Source organism: Microtus oregoni, unplaced genomic scaffold (genome assembly GCF_018167655.1).
Source record: "Microtus oregoni isolate MIOR12 unplaced genomic scaffold, Mior012 000001F_ref0000356, whole genome shotgun sequence".
Lineage (NCBI taxonomy): Eukaryota > Metazoa > Chordata > Mammalia > Rodentia > Cricetidae > Microtus > Microtus oregoni.
In genome coordinates this window covers 59,419,448-59,440,323 of record NW_024543060.1, presented here as the reverse complement: position 1 = coordinate 59,440,323, position 20,876 = coordinate 59,419,448, and the positions used below count along the sequence as shown (strand labels likewise).

The 20,876-nt window shown below is 45.4% G+C and overlaps 1 protein-coding gene across 1 annotated transcript in view; it reads right to left on the bottom strand.

Moving 5' to 3' along the window:
- Ppm1h (protein phosphatase, Mg2+/Mn2+ dependent 1H) overlaps positions 1-20,876 on the bottom strand; it is a 252,316-nt gene that overhangs the window by 24,081 nt on the left and 207,359 nt on the right. The window contains exons 7-8 of the mRNA XM_041665784.1: positions 12,752-12,815; positions 8,654-8,761 (exon numbers count right to left, since the gene is read on the bottom strand). Of these exons, the coding sequence (XP_041521718.1) occupies positions 8,654-8,761; positions 12,752-12,815 (172 nt within the window). The remainder of the gene's footprint in view (positions 1-8,653; positions 8,762-12,751; positions 12,816-20,876) is intronic.

The window sequence follows — 20,876 nt, the reverse complement described above, 5'->3', positions numbered from 1 at the left end:
CAACTCAGATTAGAGACGAATTTCAGGGTTTGTGTTAACTGTGCCTATGAAGATTTCTGCCCATATAGAAATGATGGTTTAATTATAGAGAACAAAATTTTCAATATTTTTGTGCTATCATTCCTCAGCCTGTAACTTTCAAACTAGTATACTTTGGATTGTATTGTGATGTAATATTTGACTATAAAAACTGATGTATGAATTACTAAGACTTTATAAAAAACTGTTATAAAAGTTTCAGTTTGGGGAGGAAGGCAGAACTTCTAACGATTTCTGAAGTTGCTCTAAACCTACTTCGGCCATTTTCTTTACTACATATTTACGTGAAGTAGTGTATTCTTAAGATTCTAAGATCAAAATATTGACCAAGTCTGAAAAATGCTGAAGATACTACATGCTCAGTAGTGTCAAAATTTTCTGTGTGTGTTTGATGTGTGCAATGTATATGTCCTATGATGTGTGCAGTGTATATGGCCTATGATGTGTGCAGTGTATATGGCCTATGATGTGTGCAGTGTATATGGCCTATGATGTGTCCAGTGTATATGGCCTATGATGTGTGCAGTGTATATGGCCTATGATGTGTGTGTCATATGAATGCAGGAGCATGCAGGCCATGATGTGTACATGTAGGTTAAAGGACACCTTGGGTGTTAGTCCTCAACTTCTACTTTGATTTATGCCATCAAAAAGACCAGAATAAAACAAAACAAAAGAAAAAGAAACAAAGAGAAAAAATGAAAGTATCCATGGGTGCTTTGCTTCCCTTTTGAACACAAGGAATCCACTCCTCCTGAGATCTAACAGCTACACAATTCTGGAAATTCTCACTCTCATTGAAAGAAATAATAGTAAAATAATTAGAACTACTAACTTAAATATTCAAATGTTCATTAATATATATAAAGTTGGGCATGGTGGTGCACGCTTTTATTCCCAGCACTCGGGAGGCAGAGGCAGGCAGATCTCTGAGTTCGAGGCCAGCCTGGTCTACAGAGTTCCAGGACAGCCAGGGCTACACAGAGAAACCACAGTCATCTTAGACTTTTAGCCTAATCTTGTTTTAGATGCCAACCAATCAGCAATGGATTGGGAGCACACGAGGGATTCTGGTGGAGAACCACCACCCAGCTACACCCAGTCGGTGGATGACAGAATCATAAACACTAGTGACACAGAGCCAGAAAGAGGTCTGCTTAGAGCCAACAACAGGCAGAAAGGTGTGTACTGAGAAAAACACTTCCAGTCCGACTCTCCATAGCAATGGCACTCAACCTTCCTAAGGCTGCAACCCTTTAACACAGTTCCGCATGTTGTGGTGACCCCCAAAGTTAAAATTATTTTTATTGCCACTTCATAGATGTAATTTTGATACTGTTATGAATTGTAATGCAAATATTTTTGGAGATAGAGGTTTGTCAAAGGTTGAGAACCATTTCTCTATATGGTTAGGATGAGACACTGAACTACCTGGAATTTTCTCATTGGTATCTCTTTGTCCACACGCTACACTCATCATTTCTGCTCCTGTTTCTCAGCAGGTAAATAGTAAGAAAGTTATCCCTTGGTGGGGCTAGGGAAATTCTAGAACTGTCTATGGGGTCAGCTCAACCCAGGCTGGAGGGAAGGAAGAAACCCATTGTCTACTTTCAGAGCTGCCCGTGAGTCCCGATCTAAATCTATACTACTTAGGAAGTTATTTTGATCGTAGACTTTTATGTCTATTTTAAAACTTGGTAGCCGGCTGGTGGTGGCGCACACCTTTAATGCCAGCACTCGGGAAGCAGAGACAGGCAGATCTCTGTGAGTTTGAGGCCAGCCTGGTCTGCAGAGTGAGTTCCAGGACAGGCTCCAAAGCTACAGAGAAAAACAAACAAAAGGTTCAGAAAACTCAGAAGGAAAAAGGAGGAGAACATTTTTCTTCTTCAGACCCTAATAATTCTTCCTTTTTTTTCAGGCTAGAAGTGAAATGTTTTGTGCGTGTCGGGGGACACGGTAGTAGGCATTACACCAGGGCCTGATACATGTTAACCACACGCCAGTCTTTGAAACCACGGGAAGGCAAGTCTCTTTAACCAATGAGCCATACCACCATCCCTGTGCTTAATAAAATAAAATGAAAATCACTTTTCTGTTCTACTCTATAAATCGAATCTAGCATCTGGTGAGCTCTTGTTAAATTACAGGGGAAAAAACCCCTGCAGATTCGACTCCTTTAGTTTTTACATCTCACCCCAAGGTCACAGTACCTGGCCTACAGCAGCTGCCTGGTCTGCAGCTCCTCGCCCCATCCATGCAGCTGAGCCACACCCCTTGCTGCTTCAAGTCCAGTTCAGGGAGCTCTGGAGTAGTCTGCCTCACTAGGCTAACCGTGCTTCCGCTAACCTCTCAGACACAGCGACTCTCCAGGAGCTCCTTCTTCTTGCCCTCCTCACTCCCATTGTTCTCCCATTTCCCTCCTTCATCTGAACTCCTATCCCTTAAGAAGCAGGCAACAAGGTGTATGGCTAGTTATCTGTCAGTTAGTCTCACCTCTACATGACTCCAAATTCTGATTCCTGGGGGACACATTCCCATAGCTTCTTTCTTTCTTTCTTTCTTTCTTTCTTTCTTTCTTTCTTTCCTTTCTCTCTCTCTCTCTCTCTCTCTCTCTCTCTTTCTCTCTCTCTCTCTTTCTTCTCTCTCTCTCTCTCTCTCTCTTTCTCTCTCTCTCTCTCTTTCTTTTTTTTTGAGACTGGGTCTCTCTCTGCCCTGATGTCCTGCAATTTGTACTTAGATGAGGCTGGCTTGCAACTCACTTACATCCACCTACCTTTGCCTCCTGAGTACTGGAATTTTGGTGTGTGCTACCATACACAGTATGCATTAAAAGTATATTTTCCCCTCTTTGTCATTTGAAGATAACCACCCCTTTAGAAGACTTGAAGACCTCATGGCATACGGAGTACAATCTCTGGGTTGCACTCACGCAATCATACACAGTAAGCTGCCCTTGCCATGTCACAACCTCCTCCCCTTCTCATGGTAGCCCAGAATTATCTCCTTATAAACTAGATTGCAGAAGAATGAACTAGAAAGACATGCTTCCCTTAAATGGGAATTGTAACTTGGAACACAAAACATCACCAAGAATCAGAAGATGACAGATGTTAAGATGTACATGGAAGGACATGAGTATCCTTCCCGCTTGCATGGGAAACACCAGGACTCCCAAACACATTCCCTTTCAATAAGAAAGTGGTCACTGGAAGTGCCTCAGTGTGAAAAGAGTTTTCTAGAAGCCAGCAGGGAGGAAGGGGAGAGCATTACTGGTCATTATTAACCACACAGACCTCCTGCCCTCGATTTCACTGGCTCTCTTATTTGTTCCTCCCCATAATCCACCAGGCCAGGCCATGCCAGACTCGGGATGATGGGAAAACAGCTGGGGTCCTGCTGGCGGTTGGGGCAGATCTCAGACTTGTGCTCTTTGTCCTTTATGAAAGGCTTGTTTTGAATAAGGAAAGGAATATTATCTAGATTAAAAAAAAATCCCAGGAACGAGCTCAACGAGAGACTTGGAGTTATAAAAAACAGCTGACAGACTCCTAAAAGCCAGAGAGGAGAAACGAAGCGGAGAGAAAATGAGGCTCCTTGTGGTTCTGTCTGGCTGGGCTGGAAGACAGGACTGTGGAGTGGGGGAGGGAGTTGGCTCCTCAGAAAAGCCCCCAGACAGAAAAGGGCCTTATTCTTCCAAGAGCCCTAACTAGGGCACAGTCTTGGAGCGGAGGCCGGAAAAGAAGGGAGAAATTAGGAATCCTAGCTCTCCAGTGGGCCTGTCTCAGGCCCAAAGGGGTGGGGAGCGCAGAACATCTGGGAGTCGAGGCCCTAGGCTTGTGCCAAGCTAGTCTGAGGAACAGGACACACTGTGTGTGCTTGGCTGGAGGTGGAGAACCGTAGGCAGAGGGGACAAAGCGGAGGGCCTGGGCACTAGTGCCCGAGAGACTGAATAAGTCCTCTCCGTTCTGTTCTGCCCTCTTCAGGATACTAGGGCACTGTTGAGCCTTAAGCTTCCTAATTAGGCAAGAGGCAGACCTGGCTGGAGGGAGTGGGGGAAGGGCTACAGCCCACTCAGTCACACAAAGCAAGCCAGGTGCTGTGGACCAGAGGGTAAGAAGGCTCCCACCCTCCTCTGGAGCCTGCAGCAAGCAGGCCCCTGCTCCTTTGGCAGGGCCTCTTGTGGAATTCGGGTCTTAGCCAGAAATCTCCGCTTTAGACCCCAGAAGGTCTGAGGGAGGCTCAGGGAACCTGGCGGCCGCTCTTCAGGTTTGGCAAACTCAAGATTTTTCCAGCGCCTTGTGTTTAGCAAAACTGAAAATGTGTTTGGCCAGAAAGAAACCCTTCCCTAATTTTTAAACCCTGGTGCATCTTTTACATAAATTTGATCCACATGGTTTTGATTTATTTATATTTAATTCGTCAAATCAAATTAGGAGTTACAATGATGAATGGAAACAATGGTAATTTCCAAGAAGGTTTTGGAGCCTTTTTTCTTAGAATCAAATCACATTTCTTCACCCTCCTCCTGCTCCCCCCCCCACCCCCCCAGCCCCAGTCCTTAATACTACCAGACTGAAATGGATTTGAAATTTAGAAGCCAAATGTGAAATAAAGAGCCATGCTCGGCAGAGTCAAAGCATAGCAAGGAAATATTCCGAGGGAGTCACAGTGTGTGTGTGTGTGTGTGTGTGTGTGTGTGCTCCTGTGTGTGTGTGCCTGTGTGTGGAGGGGGAGGTAATGAACACGGGGCGGGAGTCTGTGCTTCTTCATTAGACGACTTAAATAAATTAACCTGCCTTTCTGGGATGGCAGCAGAAGCTGCTGAGCCATTTCTCTCTCGGGTACGATTTTAGCACCAGCCCCTTGAGTGTAGGAAGGGTTTTAGCCTTAAGGAACGCAGGTGGGGGCGGGTGGAACGGCACCGACTGCCTTTTTTTTCTGTTCTAACCTCCACAGTAGGTGGAGTTCAACTGCCCCTCTCCTCGTGGTACCCTTCCCCCCCTCTCCTGACTCTGGCTAAGGCCCCTCCATCTGGAAACATTTAAAATGTGTATAACAAATGTAATCTTGCGCAAGAGATCTTGGTATATACACACCACATATCCATTAAGCTGAATTGTAGGCAAGCAATCGTGTTTTACACAGTTCCGTCTGGCCCGGTTTACATCCACACAGCGACCATCGCTGTCGTTCCCAATTCTCCACCCTATTACACCAGCATCTTCACCTTTAGCTGAGGCCAACAGTGTTTCTCTGAGAAGCTCTAGCCACTGAGGTAATAAGACCGGCCAAGGATTCATGTTCAAGACAGAGGGGTCCTCCGCAAGCCCTAGAACCAGTACATGGTGCGTCACCCTGACCCTAGCCGTAGACATTTCTTTAACTCGGGTCTTACTGCCATGACACTAATTAGATACGGGTTGTAAGTGCCCCTTTGCTACATGACAGTTATACAACTTGGGGAGGTATTTTATTTTCTGAGTCCCAGTGTTCCAATGTATAGCATGGGTACAATAATTGTTTATTCCCCTAGTCTCTTAGGAACGAGATGTTGCCTGTAAAATCCTAAGTATGTTAGATAGGACATGGGGAGACAGTCTAAAAGTACAACATCTCAGTTAAACATGAGAGACATGTCTCTGACAGCTAGTCTGAGCACAATGGCCACGGCCAACAATCAGTCCGGCGGATTCCCATTCTGGAAGGCCTTTGCGTAATTGGTGTTTCCCAAGGCTGACAGCAACAATATGGCTGAACGCTCTAAAGTCTAACTGCAGAGCGACTGTCTTTCAAACCACGCTGAGCGACTCTCCCCTTCTGTAGAGAAGGATCTCGAAGTGTGCATTGGGGTGGGGGGGAGCCTGAGAAAGAAGTTTTAGGGCTGCTGGAAAGAGCAAAACACTTAATTAGTGTTTCCTGAGATCCCCAGGGAGGCTTCTGTTAGTGTACAAAGGTGAGGGTGCCGGTTCACATGTTGGATGAATGCCTTTCCCCCAAGGGGGAAAGTACAGTTTTATGAGCCCAGTTACAAACCCTGTGCTCAGTGGAGTTCAAAGGAAACAGAGTTCAGGGTTCAGGATTTATTACTTTCCTCTGGTGAGAAGCAGCTTTGGCAGTAATTCCCTGGTCCTGATGTTGGCCAGCCTGGAGGGATTAGGAGCTCCAGGGGACTTCGGACACTCTGTCCAACTGTGGTCCTTACTACGTAGAACAGCTTCGGGAGCTCAGCAAGAAAACACCGGTGGGTTCTGGATGTGGACTGCTACCGTTTCCACTAAGTCAACTTCATGGATAACTCCAGGGTCTATCGGGAAATATGTCAGAAACATGGTTTCTGACATGCCCAATGTTTAGGTCTGGAAATTTTCCTGCCAGCTCTATCTCTGACACTCTCAAAAGGAACTATCCCTGTGTAGAGTTCTGTTGGGGAACCAGGTCTATGTCCATGGAGGATACTGGAAGGGGCATATAGTCTGAAGGGCAAACAGCTGGCCTGCAAGTCACTTGTAGCCTTTTATAAAAGGGGAGCTGAGCCCATCAAAACTCTTCTCTACAATGTGGATATGTGTGTGTGGGGGGGGGGGGGGGCGGGGAGGTTGAACTAGGTTGCTTGGGACACATGGAACATGGCTGACGAGCTGAATAGCAGAACTTCTCTCACGGGCTTTTGCTGAGGCAGTTCCTGCAGGGCTGTTCATTCCAGGCCCACTCTTATAAAGCCTGGATATTTAAATATTCATTTTGAAGACACCAGAAGTACATCTTCTGATATAAGTAAACACCTCCTTTTTGGGTTATTCTGAGTGAATTTATGTTTCCCACAATCAAAATGACCTACATTAGAATAGTACCTACTGAGTGGGGTTGAACCTCACACCTACAGTTAGCTCGTTGGGAGGCCACGACAGGAGGATCCTGAGCTTGAAGTCAGCCTGGGCAATACAACAAGACCCTGTTCAAATTCCCTTTCCCAGCACACACTAGGCTGGTGTGTGTGTGTGTGTGTGTGTGTGTGTGTGTGCATGCATGCGCGCATGTGGGGTGTATATCTCAGTAACAGAACAGGCAATGAGCTACCACATCCAATACACAGCTTTCCCCCAATCCCAGCACCTACTCTGAAGCAGATCATGCAGATGGAATGATGGTTATACATTCTGGACAGTCCCACTATAACATGGGGCTTTAATAGCTCATTTTTCACAGTCTGGCAAACAATGCTGGTTTCTGACTTGCTCGTCTCTACCATAGAAATTGTGAACTGAAGTTCTCCCTCTCCCAACCTCCTTTGCAGCTAGGAGAGTGACATGGTTTTAATCAATGAGACTTAAGTGAGCACAGGTAGAGAGAGAGCCTGTTCCCACACTTTTCACGAAAGCCTTTTGCTGGTGGGTGCTGGGGGTACCACGATGCCCTGCCCCTAGCTGAAGAACTACTGGAAGCTAGTGGCTGCTGGAGGAGGGAAGTCATTTTGCTTTAGGGGTTATGGTTCCCAGTATGTTGTTCATTCTAGTGGACAACCCGACACCTATGGACATCTGGGCAGCACTAACTGGACTCAGTGGGTTATTAAAAAAAAAAAAGGAAAGAAGCTAGGCAGTGGTGGTGCATGCTTTTAATCCTGGCACCTTAACACGGAAACAACATCTTTTCTCAGCAATACATCATGGAAGCCAACACAGAACCTCGTAACAGTTCAAGAATTATAGAAAGTAGTTTAGGATTTTATAAAAAAAATAGACAAAATTAAAAACATATTTTTCACTGAACTTCTCCAAATGACACCTGAATGACACAAGCTCTCTGGTCATAGATGAATAGCTGAGCTACAAGGTACAGAGCAAAAATATTTCAGAAAGTATTGCCCTGTGCACATGAAGAGTCGACTAAGACAAGACCTCCATCTGAGGGACAGAAATCAGGATGTCCCTTTAGACCAGTGGTTCTCAACCTTCCTAATGCTGCAACCCTTTAATACTGTGGTGATACCCAACCATAAAACTATTTTCATTGCTATTCCCATAACTGTAATTTTGCTATTATGAATCATAATATAAGTATTTTTGGAGACAGAGGTTTGACAAAGGGGTCACGACCTACAGGTTGAGAACTGCTGCCTTTGGAGGTACATCTGATCTAAACCACAGAGCGAATTGGATGCTGTGGGTGGAATCAGGGCATTCCTGGCAAGACTAGATATAAAATAAACAAGCGTGAGAAACTGAAGGTCATACATGGGAACTGAGTTCCTGATTTGTGCAGGGAAACAAATATCTGATTAGAATGTCAGATCAAATGACAAGCCTGGGAGGGCAATTGGAGTTGGGTTGTGCTCCAAGCCATGGGGGGCCAGGGAAGACTGCTGAGACATGAACATGTCTTTGGGAATAGTCACTTTATAGCAGTGTGTGGGAGGAAGTGAAGGAGGGGACATGGAGGCAAGAGATGGCGAGGGTATGAATCCAGGTAGTCGAAGCGAGACTGGGGTGACATGAGAGACACTGGTACATCTAAGTCCTGCTGGCTGTTGTTTGGATGTGGGATGTTGGTCAGGGAAGGCACAAAGCACAAATATTTTACTGTACAAAATATAAACAAAAATTTCACATGGTACCTCTGGAGCTGAAGACAGGAATGGTTTTATGTAGATGTTGGAGTCATGAACCTTCAGGTCATGGTCCCCAAGTCCCCTGGTCACTCCAATAGTTGCCATTACCCGGGCCTAGGAATATAAGCAGAGAGTTACCAGAAATACACACAGTGACAGCATCCTGTCCCAAGTCCTCTTGCTTATCAGTCTATGCCATTGGTACAGACTGTTGGTATAGACTGCTCATCCCAACTGTGATGTGTAGTATCATCAAAGTCACTGCTGGATCTTAGGATTTAGTAGGCTACTCTGCTGCATGTCCTCCACTTCCTTCTGTAGAGTCTGGAGTAAAGGGGCTGGAAAATAAACTAACTGTAATGAACGCATAACCTACAGCTTCTGAAATCAGTTCATACTAAATCAAGAGCATCCATCCATCAATCCAAACACGCCCCCTCTACAAGTATTTGCTGGACAGCAGCTACATCCTTAGCAATATCAGAGGCAATAACAAAAGGTGAAGCAAGCCAGGGGCAGCTCCTGGCTTTGCGAATTTCAACTAGTAAGTTTTATGGCCAGAGGAAATAAATCTTTAGTGACTCAATATTCCTACAAATCCTTCCAGGTGAAAGGAACAAAATACCCAGACTGTTAGGCTGGAGCCTCACGCTTTCTGAAACTTGTTTAGAATGGTTTATGGAATTGACATATTATGTTAATATCTACACAGTCACCTTAAATATCTCCTAAAGCACCTACTCTATGCACATGCCATGTAGAAGGGACAGAAGGCTTCATCTTTGTAAAGGAGGCAAGAGGTACGTATCTAGCAAATATATATAAAATGTGCTTAAGTTCTGGAAGGCACACAAACAAAGGGATATGTGAATTTAGAGGAAACACAAATTCTACTGAGAAGCTCCCATGGTGGAGGCAACACTATGTGGTGGCAAAAGATACAGGATCAGAAAGGCAGACGTGGAGCGATAGATTGCCTGTCAGACTGAGCGACATGCAGCCTAAAGGCGTTAACATTAAGTCTTCAATAATAGATCCCATGTAGCGCTGCAGTTCTAAGATCTGAGCTGGGATTTTTCTCTATTACGTGAGTAGTAACTACCACAGAGAGCCAAGGATGAAGGGAATCCAAGAAGGAACACTAAGTTTCAGGGCAGGTGGAGAAGGCACTTGCCACCAAGTGACAACCTAAATTTGATCCCTGGAACTCACATGGTGGAGGGAAAAACTGCAAATTGTTTTCTGACCTTTAACACATGACCTGTGGCTCTTAAATAAATAAATATAAAACAAAATAAAACAAAAACAACGAGAAAGGAAGGAAGGAAGACACACTATAATCCATCATAGTTTCTTCACCCTTGTTTCTCTGAAGCACTGTGGATTGGCGGTAGTCTCAAGTCAGAAATTACACATGGCTTATAGTACTGTAGAAATGAGACTATGCTATTTATGGGGGCTGGGCTTGAAACAGGATGTCACACCAAGGCTCAGGATGGCCCTCAACTCACTGTAATCCTCTTGCTTTAATCCTGACCCACCATGCCGTGTGTGTGTGTGTGTGTGTGTGTGTGTGTAAGCAGTGTGCATGTGTGTCACAGGAATGTGTGACAGTCAGAAGACAGCCTTTAGGAGTTAGTTCTTTCCTTTCACCATGTGTGCTCCAGGGACTAAACTCAGATTATCAGGTTTGGTGGCAAGTGTCTTTACTCACAGAGCCAGCTTGCTGACCCCCATGACACATTTAAGGTCCAGATTCAAAGGGTATATAGGCTAGATGGGTCTCATTCCAGTTAAAGGAGTGTTCAGCTTGACATGGGCACATTCTGCATCTCTCTTTCCTGGCCCTTCTGCCTTCTCCCTGCAACAGTAGCTTCTCTGGCTGGAAAAACAGCGTGCCCATGTTTGGAACAAAGAATGTAAATGCTGCTGGAAGTGACTGAACCTGTTTACACCTATACAGGTGTTACCCACCAGGCTACTTAGAAGACTTTCTGGAAATAAAACGTAGCAGCTGTGAAAATACCCTGCCATGTCTGAGTAGGAGTTTGTAAAGAGGAAAAAACAAAAACAAGAACAAGAACAAGAAACCCTACAGGACTCCAAGAAACCAAGGAGAACAGAGACAGGGATGGTGTGTCCACTTTCTCCAGGGTGGAAAAGAGACTTGTATGGTAGCTTTCCACAGAGCAACAGGCTACGATGTAGCAGTCCACAGAGCAACAGGCTACGATGTAGCAGTCCACAGCACAGCAGACTACAATGTAGCTTTCCACAGTGTTAACAGACTACAATGTAGCTTTCCACAGTGTTAACAGACTACAATGTAGCTTTCCACAGTGTTAATAGGCTACAATGTAGCTTTCCACAGTGTTAACAGGCTACAATGCAGCTTTCTAGTATCAACAGGTTACAATGTAGCTTTCTATAGGTTACAATGTAGCTTTCTATAGTGTTAACAGGCTACAATGTGGCTTTCCACAGTGCTAACGGCAACAAAGGCAGAACTCACCCACCACTTCTAACAAGGCAGCCTTTCTTCTTGAGCCCATTGAGAGGCTTTGGGACATTTTGGTGAATCAGACATTTCATTTAACCAAAATATTTAAATTTCATTGTTGAAGCCATACTTACCTGAACAAGACTAAGCCCGCTAAAATCCCAGCATAGGTGGGGGAGGTGCTCCGCATGCCTCACCCCTTAGGGAGGAGTTAATCGGCAGTTGATAATTGCTAGGGAAGGGAGAATCACTCTTTTTTGAGGGTGTGGTCAATGGTAGGTTTCCTAAGCTCTAGGAGAGGCCTTGTGTCATGAACTTAAGGGCAGCACTAACTGGATATTATAACAAAAAAACAACAAGTGGAAAATGCTGAAAAGGATATGGAGAGGAGAAATGAAGTGATGGATATCGTGTTTTATTGTAGACATGTATGAAATTCTTAAAAAGAAAAATTATTTTTGAAAAAAAAACAACAACAAAAATCCCCATGCTGATAGCCTCCTAAGAGAGACAGCAGGTCCACGTTCCTGTTCAGAAGAGCTCGCAGACCCTAAGCGAAGAACTTCCTCAGTACTGACACGTGTAACTAGGTCAGGGACTGGGAGGGTCAGTCTGGACCACGCTAGAGACCTTGCTTTGATATTCTTGTGAGTCATTTTCTCTGGGTAAATACTATCTAACACTCATAGACAATTCGCTTGAAGACTCATCTTCTGGTGACTACACTGCCTACTTCTAATTGAAACTCTTATCTCTGAATGGAAGTGAGCTGGGTTCGGAGGAAGTGTTTGGTTGGGTCTGGGCTCAGAGCTTAGTCATCTCAGCACGGGCACCCGAACTTCCTCCACATCTGCTCACACATCTCATGTCTACAGTCTTCTTGGGTTTCAACCGTGTCATTCAGTGTTTGCTTTTGACGGGGTGCTGGCACTAAGTGATGGCTCTGTTATCGCAGTCTGGGCTCTTGGTCCTGTGGTGTAACTGCAATGACACTTTGGAGTCCTTTTGTTGGGGCAAGTAGAAAAGCCGACTTACAAAATCTGAACGTCAGTGGTGGGATGAAAGGATACTAGCTAAGAGTTCCACACCGGGGCTGTCCTCTGCTGGCTGTGTGGTTCTGCTTGGGCGCTTTTAATCTGGCAGCCTATCTACTGAGTAGAGGTAACACAGCAAGCTTGACCTGCCTCTGAGCTTATATAAGTTATAAGATAGGGTGGTGTATGTGGAAGTGGCTGTATTTAAACCATAGAGTGACTCAGATGGGTAGGAAGGGGATGCTAGATTCATAAAATTGGCTGCCCACCCAACCTCTCAGATTCTGCTACTGTCTGGACCCTCAAGGTAGGTGACCTGAAGAATGATGGATGTGATGCTTAAGTTGTCATGGCAATAAAATCCCAAACCACTGAGTGACACACACAAACGGCCACAGCCTCAGAGTACACAGGGCTCCAGACACCCCTCTCATTCCAGGATGAACACGCCACAGCCTCACAGTAGACGGGGCTTCAGACACCCCTCTCATTCCAGGACAAACACGCCACAGGCTCGGAGTACATGGGGCTCCAGACACCCCTCTCATTCCAGGACGAGCGCGAGCCTACCTTCTTGCCTTCTCCGTATATAAGAGGAAACTTCAAGTCGTCATCCTCAATGGTTTTGTATGCCCTGGAGGAGGATAAACACCATTTTGAAAATAGGTTTGCACTCAATTAATGACCCTCTGCCCTGACACGGAACCTCATTTTCCTAGAGGTTCCATCCATGTACTGCATTGTCTGCCTCTTTGTTTATATAGTTTATATAGCCATTCTCCATACAGAAGTGTGCGTGCGTGTGTGCGTGTGCGTGTGTGTGTGTGTGTGTGTACTCTGACAAGCCAGGAACTAGTAAGTCTTTGTATTCTTAAAGAGGGAGAAAGCTACTCATTAGTGAGAAGGGGAGACAGAGTTCTGTCCTTAGAGCCTTTGTGATAATGAAGTGGTCCAGCAGCTGCTGGACTCTTCCTGCAGCCTGAAACCGTGATAAACAGCCGTGCTCAGGGGGTAAATGGAGTTTGCACACCCTCCTTTGTGAGCCAGTTCTCACCTTCAGGGGATGTTTACATCAAACATCCTCTATTGGGATGACAGGGGACGGATGATACAGCACCCGTTTGACCTCTGGATGAGAGTCAAGGTTGGCAGAAAATTGTTTCCCAATAGCTTTCAGAGGGCCATTTGCCACACAGAAAACTACTTCATACTTCATCGGGTTACGGCAGACATAGGTGTCTGGATGTCACTGCCAGCGAATGAAGCCATGTATCCCCACATCTGCCCATAAGCAAGTTCAAAAACAAACACGCAACCATCCTAGCCAGTTAGTAGCCATGTCCCTTGGTCAAAGCAGATCTAGCTTTCTGGGTTTGCTTTCCTCGTGTGTGAAGTGAGGACAATGCACAAGATACAAAGGACTCAGCAGACAGCCTCCGCTCATTAAGGACCCAATTAAGCACAGCTATTAGTAGAATTTAGCAGGTAATTAATTTTTGGTGTAATATTTCCCCTTTCTGCAAAATGGGAAGGACTACTCATTCACCACCCCGGAACGACGTGTGCTGGGGTCCTTGGGACTTCATTAAACAAACAAGGTCAAAAAGTTATGAGGAAAAAAAAGTACAGACAGGGTAGGGCAGGTTTGAAATGCGTGGAGAAAACCCATTTATTGAATGGCCTCCCGGACCTATACTTTAGGCAACTAGTGAGTGAGGGTGACTCAAATGTATGGACGCTCTTGAAATATAGAAGCATGCAGCCCAAATTCAAAGGCATGGAGAACAAGGCACGATGACCCGTGACAAAGATGCCATGCTGGAACTCATTCGCTGCATGCTAACCTGAAAATTAAAGGTTTTTAAAAGCATGCACCTTCAAGGTGAAAGTGTGCCCTGCTATCCAGAGACCTATTTGGACATGCCACTCTTTCCCGGGTGAGAGAATCAGTGAGGTTTTGCCATCAAATCCACCTAGGTTCAAGTTCAGCTCTGAGTAAGTGGGTGTATTCCCTGGACCTCAGTATCCACATCAGTCAAACAAGGAGAGTCGACAATGACGTACAGAGTTTAGTATGCGCTCAGCACAGCTACGCTCAGAGAACAGCAAAGCTGCCGCAGTCCCTGGCAGCTGAGCCCGGAGTAACCCAGAAATTGAGTTTTCAAGAAAAAAAAAAAAAAAACCCAAACAACAAACCACAGTATTTCCTTCCGTTAAACCTATCAAATTAACACAAAGTGGAAATTAGCCACTTTAGATGTTTAATATACTCACATGAACCATTTTAAACACTAAGGGACATAAGCCACTTGGGGAGGCAAATAAAGCTATTATTAGATTCTAGCCCCAGTTTAGGGATCAACTGTGCTGAGTGGCTCTCACCCTCGGCTATATAAAGAACCACCTGCAAGAGCTTTAAAACATCCTGAGGCCCGGGCTACAGCACGGAGCAATTAAAGTTGATTCTCTGGAAAGGGGACACGGGCATCAGGTGTTTTGTTTGTTAAACCTTCCAAGGAAAACGCTACCATACAGCTCTGTTGGACTCTGCTGTAGACCAAGCTCCGGTGAGTTTACGCTGGAGGCAAATTAAGCAGGGAGGCCCTCATCAGTTTGACTATTGACAGGAGGGACTGGATGAATCCAAAGAGGGGAAGGCAATGGGCTGAGAAAGGCTCTCAGATGCTGTGTGGGTGTGAGGACAGTCTTAGACAGGGAGGCAATGAGGTAAGAATCACACACAGGGAATGGGCAGCCTTGGGATGCCATCACGGGAGTTTATAACTAGAGAGGAGGCAGAAGGCAGCAGATCCCAGAATCAAGGACAGGGAAACACTCCCTAGAGACTGGCTACGAGATGCAACTGGCTTGGGAAGGCAGAGAGAAAACTGTTCCAACTCCACCATAAGTTCATCCTGTCAAATCCTCTTGGGACAGAGGCCACCAGGATCACAAAATCCATGTCTCACAGCTCAGAAAGATAGACACACAACACTGCCTTTGCGGTTGCTACCCCAGGATCAAGGCGACTGCAAAATTCGACATTATACTTTAGCTTATTAATTTATCCTTAGAACAAGAAATTAAAAGAGAAACAAGGACTAGACGGGTGGTTCAGTTGGTAGAGGGCTTGCACAAAGCTCCAAGAGCAGCTGGGAGGTGGGAGAGGGCAGATCATAAGTTCAAAGGTATAGGAAAGTCATCCTTGGATATATAGTGCATCCTCAGCCAGCCTAGGCTACAAGAGACCCTATTTCAAAATGAATTAAAAACAGAAATGAACAGCCTTAGGAAAAGAAAGAGTTATTCTGTTCCCACTGGTGTTGGTTTTCAATAAAACACGAACCCTTTCTCCTCCTGCGACAAACAAGCACAATGACTGTACTGAGAGAGTGTGCACCAGCACTTTCTCCCACACATTCTTCCTGGGTATCAAGCACAGCCCATTCTGTAAGGGGACGTCCGTGGACCAATACAGAGTCTGAAGAATACCATGAAATGAAATATTTGGGACTGGGGTGTTGCTTAATTGGAAAGCTCGCGGTTGGTATGAGTGATTCCTGGGTTTGTTCTCAGTAGCGAAAACCAAACAACAATCAAAAAAACCCTCAAGAATTGACAACTGGCAACCAGGTGAGATAGGGCTAAGAATAAGTCCAGCAGATTTAATTTATAGGGGCAGATACTGGACTTGGTAGTTAAGTATAGCTTCTAAAATCTGTCAGAGACCCCATCTTACTGATGGGGAAACGGTCAGGGAGTTACTTCCCCAAGATCACACATTAAGTGGATAGCTCTAACCCAGGAAACATCCCAAAGCATGAGATCAGGGCTAACCTTTGGGGACGTTTGCCTCTGGCCAATGAGTCCGACGTGAGACAACGTCAGCAAATATTTGATGGGGAAAAGAGAACCTGGGCGAGTGAGGACAGAACACTTTCGGAGTGTCAAGAGAACAAATCCACTGCCTGGCAGCCAATGAAATCTAGAGGGAGGAGGGCGGGCAGGTAAATAGTGGAAATGACCATCTGGGTCCTCACGCCTGTATCTGACCCCTGCCCACTTGGTCTATGGCCACAAGAGGCAGCTTATTCTTGTCCTTCAGAGAACAGATGTACCGCAGACATCCCGGGCAGGTAAAGGCCTCCCCTTCCCCCCCCCCCCCCCCCCCGCCCAGCTCTGACCACTTGCAATGCCCTGTCTAGTGCTATCCTCCATCATCCCTGTTCACACTACAGCAGTCACACTTCCAGCTTGTCCACACTCCCCTCTTCTTCACCCAGGGGAGGTGAGAGGAGAAAGGAGGACGGTGGGATTTGAGAGTGCCGATACACCGAGGTTGTCTATAACCAAGAATGTGGTCAAAGGACAGATCCCTTCATTCCAGACCCTAAGATTTGGAAAATTCTGTTAAACGAATAGAGAAAATTCAAACTCAGATTATTCACCGGCTTTATAACAGCACAACTGATCAGGGATTCCAGTTAAGCAATCACTTGTTCTAAGACAGCACATTAAAAAGCCGATGAAAGACTCTTAGATCACTCTTCCATTGGGTCAAATGCTTTGTGAAATTTGTGAGATGAGAAATTAATGCAAGGCTAATGAGGGGTTACTGCATACATTCTTGGCTTTTCCTACTTTAGAGACATTACTCTCAGATAAACTTATTTATTTATTTTAAGTAATAGTTTCAGGCCAGGCATTGTGGCAAACACCTTTAATTCCAGCAATCAGGAGGCAAAGGAGGAAAGAACTATGTCTACTCAAGGCCAGCCTGGTCTACATAGAGAGATGCTGTTACAGAACAAACAAACCAAAGAAACAATGTTTCCTGTCTGAGGGCTCTCAAGACACCTGGAATGAACTGTCTCAGTGCCCCCTTCCTTAGTTTTCTCAACTATGTCTCACAGGACCTTGGGGACATCCATCACCACTCATGCCACCATGTACTCAACACGTTTGTTACCAAACATCACAGACCGTGACAAGGGCCCTCTGTGGGCTGTCTGGCCTGTCAGTGTCCTCCAGATTGGGTGCTTACCTTAAGTGAAAGCTCTTGAGGTGTGGTCTAATTAAGAATGAAGTTATTCTCTTGATTTGGACTTTGTTCTTTAGAGATCAATGAAACCTATTTGCACTGCACACATGCACACGCATGCCTGTGTATGAGGGGTTTTTATGGTCACAGGTTGAGACGGTAAGGGAAAACAAACAAACAAACAACAGCAACCTCTAGTCCACAACCAAACAAGACAGACTCCGGTCCATAAGAGAAAGATCTAGAAAGGTTTCCTTGGAGACGTCTCCTCTAGTTTTTTGGGGCACACTGGTTAGTTTACTTTGAATAAAGGACCCCATTGCCCTTATTAATTTTACCTTGTTAACTTCAGTCTATTGTTATTACCCACTGAGAAATTTTGTTTTGTTTTTGTTTTCAGACAGGGTCTCACTATGTAACCCTGGCTGTTCTTGAACTTGCTACGTATGTAGGCCATGCTGGCCTCTAACTCACAGAGACCCACCTGCCTCTGTTTCCAGAGTGCCAGGTTTAAAGACATATACTTTCACACCTGGCTTAATTTTCTTTTGTTTGTAAAAGAAATATTTATTAATTTATGCATATTATCCCCCATGAGTAGCACCCTGGTCTAGTGTATTACCCCATGGGTAGCACCCTGGTCTAGTGTATTACTCCCAGAACACGGCTCATCTCGGAGACTTACTTCTGAACTGTCTCCCTCTTTTTATTTTTCTTTTTGACTCTTTGGCAGCTTCCTACTTGGCCCTACACTTCTAACTACTCTCTGACTATGGTTCTTTTTAATTTGGTTCTACTTGTGAGAAATACTTTGGTATGTTCCTTGCAGCATCCTAGAATTCCTCAGCCTCAGAAATCTGAGTAGAACAATGGAATATTATGTCAGTGTCAGGCTAAACGCTTTCACCCTTACCTCTAAAACAAATTACAACCTTCCCCCACCAGAGTCCACCCCCATTACCTCTTCCCACATGATGGTAGCTCTCTTCACTCAAGGACAGAGGCAATGGTGCCAGGACAATGTCTCTAGGTCTGGGGAAGAAGGGTGTTGGAATTTTTTGGCTTCTCACTCACGTCTGGTCTTAGTGCAACCAGGGTAAGCACTCCATCAGATCCTACCACTGCCCTCTCACACCCTCCAATGGCTTCCGTTATACCACAATCATCAGCCTTTTGAAAACTGCCCCCCTTCCCGCCACCCTGACCTTATTACTTTTCTCCACAGCATAGCATCTACCATTGCTAACAACATTTTTCTTTCTTACACTATGTCACAGTACAACTCTGCAATATTCTCTTCAGGTTCATTTGTTTCTTCTTCTGGTGGCATTGTTTTTGAGACATGAAGGGTTTAGAATGTGGGACCTTAGCTAGGAGATGTGGGTCAAAGGACGGGCGGGCCTTTGCCAAGGCCCTAGTTCTGGCTGCTCTCCGCTAGCACAAGCTCCTGCAGTGAACTGAGCTGCTTTGTCCCCTGCCTTCCCTGTCCTGACAGACTGCAACCATCTTGAAATCATGATGAAAACAAGTCCTCCCGACTCTTCTGCTGTTCTGTTAAGTGTTCAGTCACAGCAATGCTAAGGCCACAAATGTTCCCCCACATTCACGAGTTCTGCGAGAGAGGACTTTTATGACTGGGCAAATCTAATGTTCCTGGTACCTCAACACATTATGGTGCTTAGTAAATTCTTGATCATTTAAGCAAATCGATGTGTTCTACCTTCCCCAGCAGAGGCTTTTCATGCCTTCCTGTTTTATTCACCTTTTCAGAACAGAAGCCAAGAACTTCCCTGTATGCAAAGGGAGTTCACCGTTCACAGTCTCAGGGTTGCGCACTTCATCCATCTTTCTTCCTGTGCTTGTAGGCTCTGTACTAATCTGCATAGCCTCAGACCTTTCCTGAGCACCTACCTCACGAGATCTCTGTGGAGTCACAGAGATCCTTCTAGCTATTACTGGGTGAGCATTGTTCCAGAACTCCTTCACCAAGAACACATCTGGCCATCTACTGGGTCAGTTTTGTAATTTTCATCAGAAAAACCTTAGCCCAGCTGGGTGGCCTGTAACAAATCTCTCGGCATCATAGCTCCTCTCCCACCCCACCCCCACTTACCTTCACATAACCCATCTATGAAAACCTCCCTGATCTGGCACTGGTGCCCTGGGATGCTTTCTTCCTGGTGGTTGTTTCTTTAACAACATGAGACTCTCATTCCCTCTTCCTCAGCTGCTCTACCCCTAGATCTCCCTCTAGTCCTACAGGAAAATGCTACCTCTGGCCAGGCAAAGCATAGTGCTTCCTGCTGCTCACTGCCCCATGCGATCCTTCACACTGTTCACTTAGCGCCCTGTGAATTAGCTTACTGTGTCCGCTCCATCCTCATTCTGAACATTAGTTCTCTGAAGACAGTGACTCCGTAGGTTCTGCCTGCTCTTGACGCTGACAGGTGGGCAGGCAAGAACACTGTGGACGGAACCCAGACACTAGCAGACGTCTGAATGATGAATGATGGCTGGCCCTTCACCTTCAGCTGCTAAGTTTCCCTCTAAGACGGTGTGCCATTGCCTTGGTGTTTCTCTTCACCTTGCCTTCAGCAGACTTTTCTCTGAAAATCAGAGCTAAGTTCTCCCTTAAGTAGAACTCTTTATATTAAAATTGTAGGGTCTCTTTCATTACCTATACATATTAATAAATAGTTACAAAGTAATTAAAACACCGTTTATGATTCTACGAATGACTACTTTCTACAGGAAATTCCTAAATATTCTTTGGGATGGCCATTTTTAAAAGTCATAGTTCTGCATGCTGTGTAGTGTTGCCGAGACACCGTAGTAACTTCAGTTTATATTGACTGACATAAATAATCTTCTATATTAACTCGGTTTAAAGGTCTGCTGCCCACTTGAGGAAGTATTTTAAGACACGCACTGTGATGTCTATCTGCGTGGGGGCCTATCTACTTTGGGGACTGAGGCAAGAGAATGGCTTTAGCAAGGACTTTTAAGAGAAAAGAATTCCAAGCAAAAGGAGGGAGGGGAAGGAGAAGGGGAAAGAGGAAGGAGAAAGTAAAAAAGGGAATGAAATTTTTCTTGGTCTTTCGGGGAGTTCGTTCCCAGCCAGAGGACCCCTCTCCCACACACTGTGATGTGTGGGTGGGTGGGGAGGGGTGGGGAATGTATGTCCCTGTGGGTGCATAGGTATGTGCTCTTGTGTGGAGATCAGAGGACATACTAAAGTGTTGTTTCTCAGGGGTCAACCACTTTGTTTTTTAGACATGGTCTGTCAGCTGTAGCTCACCAGCTAGTCTAGGCTCGCAAGCCAGTCCCAGGGCACCTATCTCTGCCTCTTTAGCCCTGAGCTTAAAATGAAGGCTCTTTTGTTTGTTTGTTTTATTTTTAGAGACAGGGTTTCCCCGTAGTTTTAGAGACTGTCCTAGAACTGGCCTTGAACTCACAGAGATCCGCCTGCCTCGGCCTCCTGAGCACTGGGATTAAAGGCGTGCACCACCACAACCCAGCTAAATCTTTCTTCTCTTTCATTTATTTTGGTTTTTCAAGACAAGCTTTCTCTGTGTAACAGCCCTAGCTGTCCTGGAACTAGCTATGTAGATCAGGTTGGTCTCAAACTCATAGAGAATCACCTGCCTCTGCCTC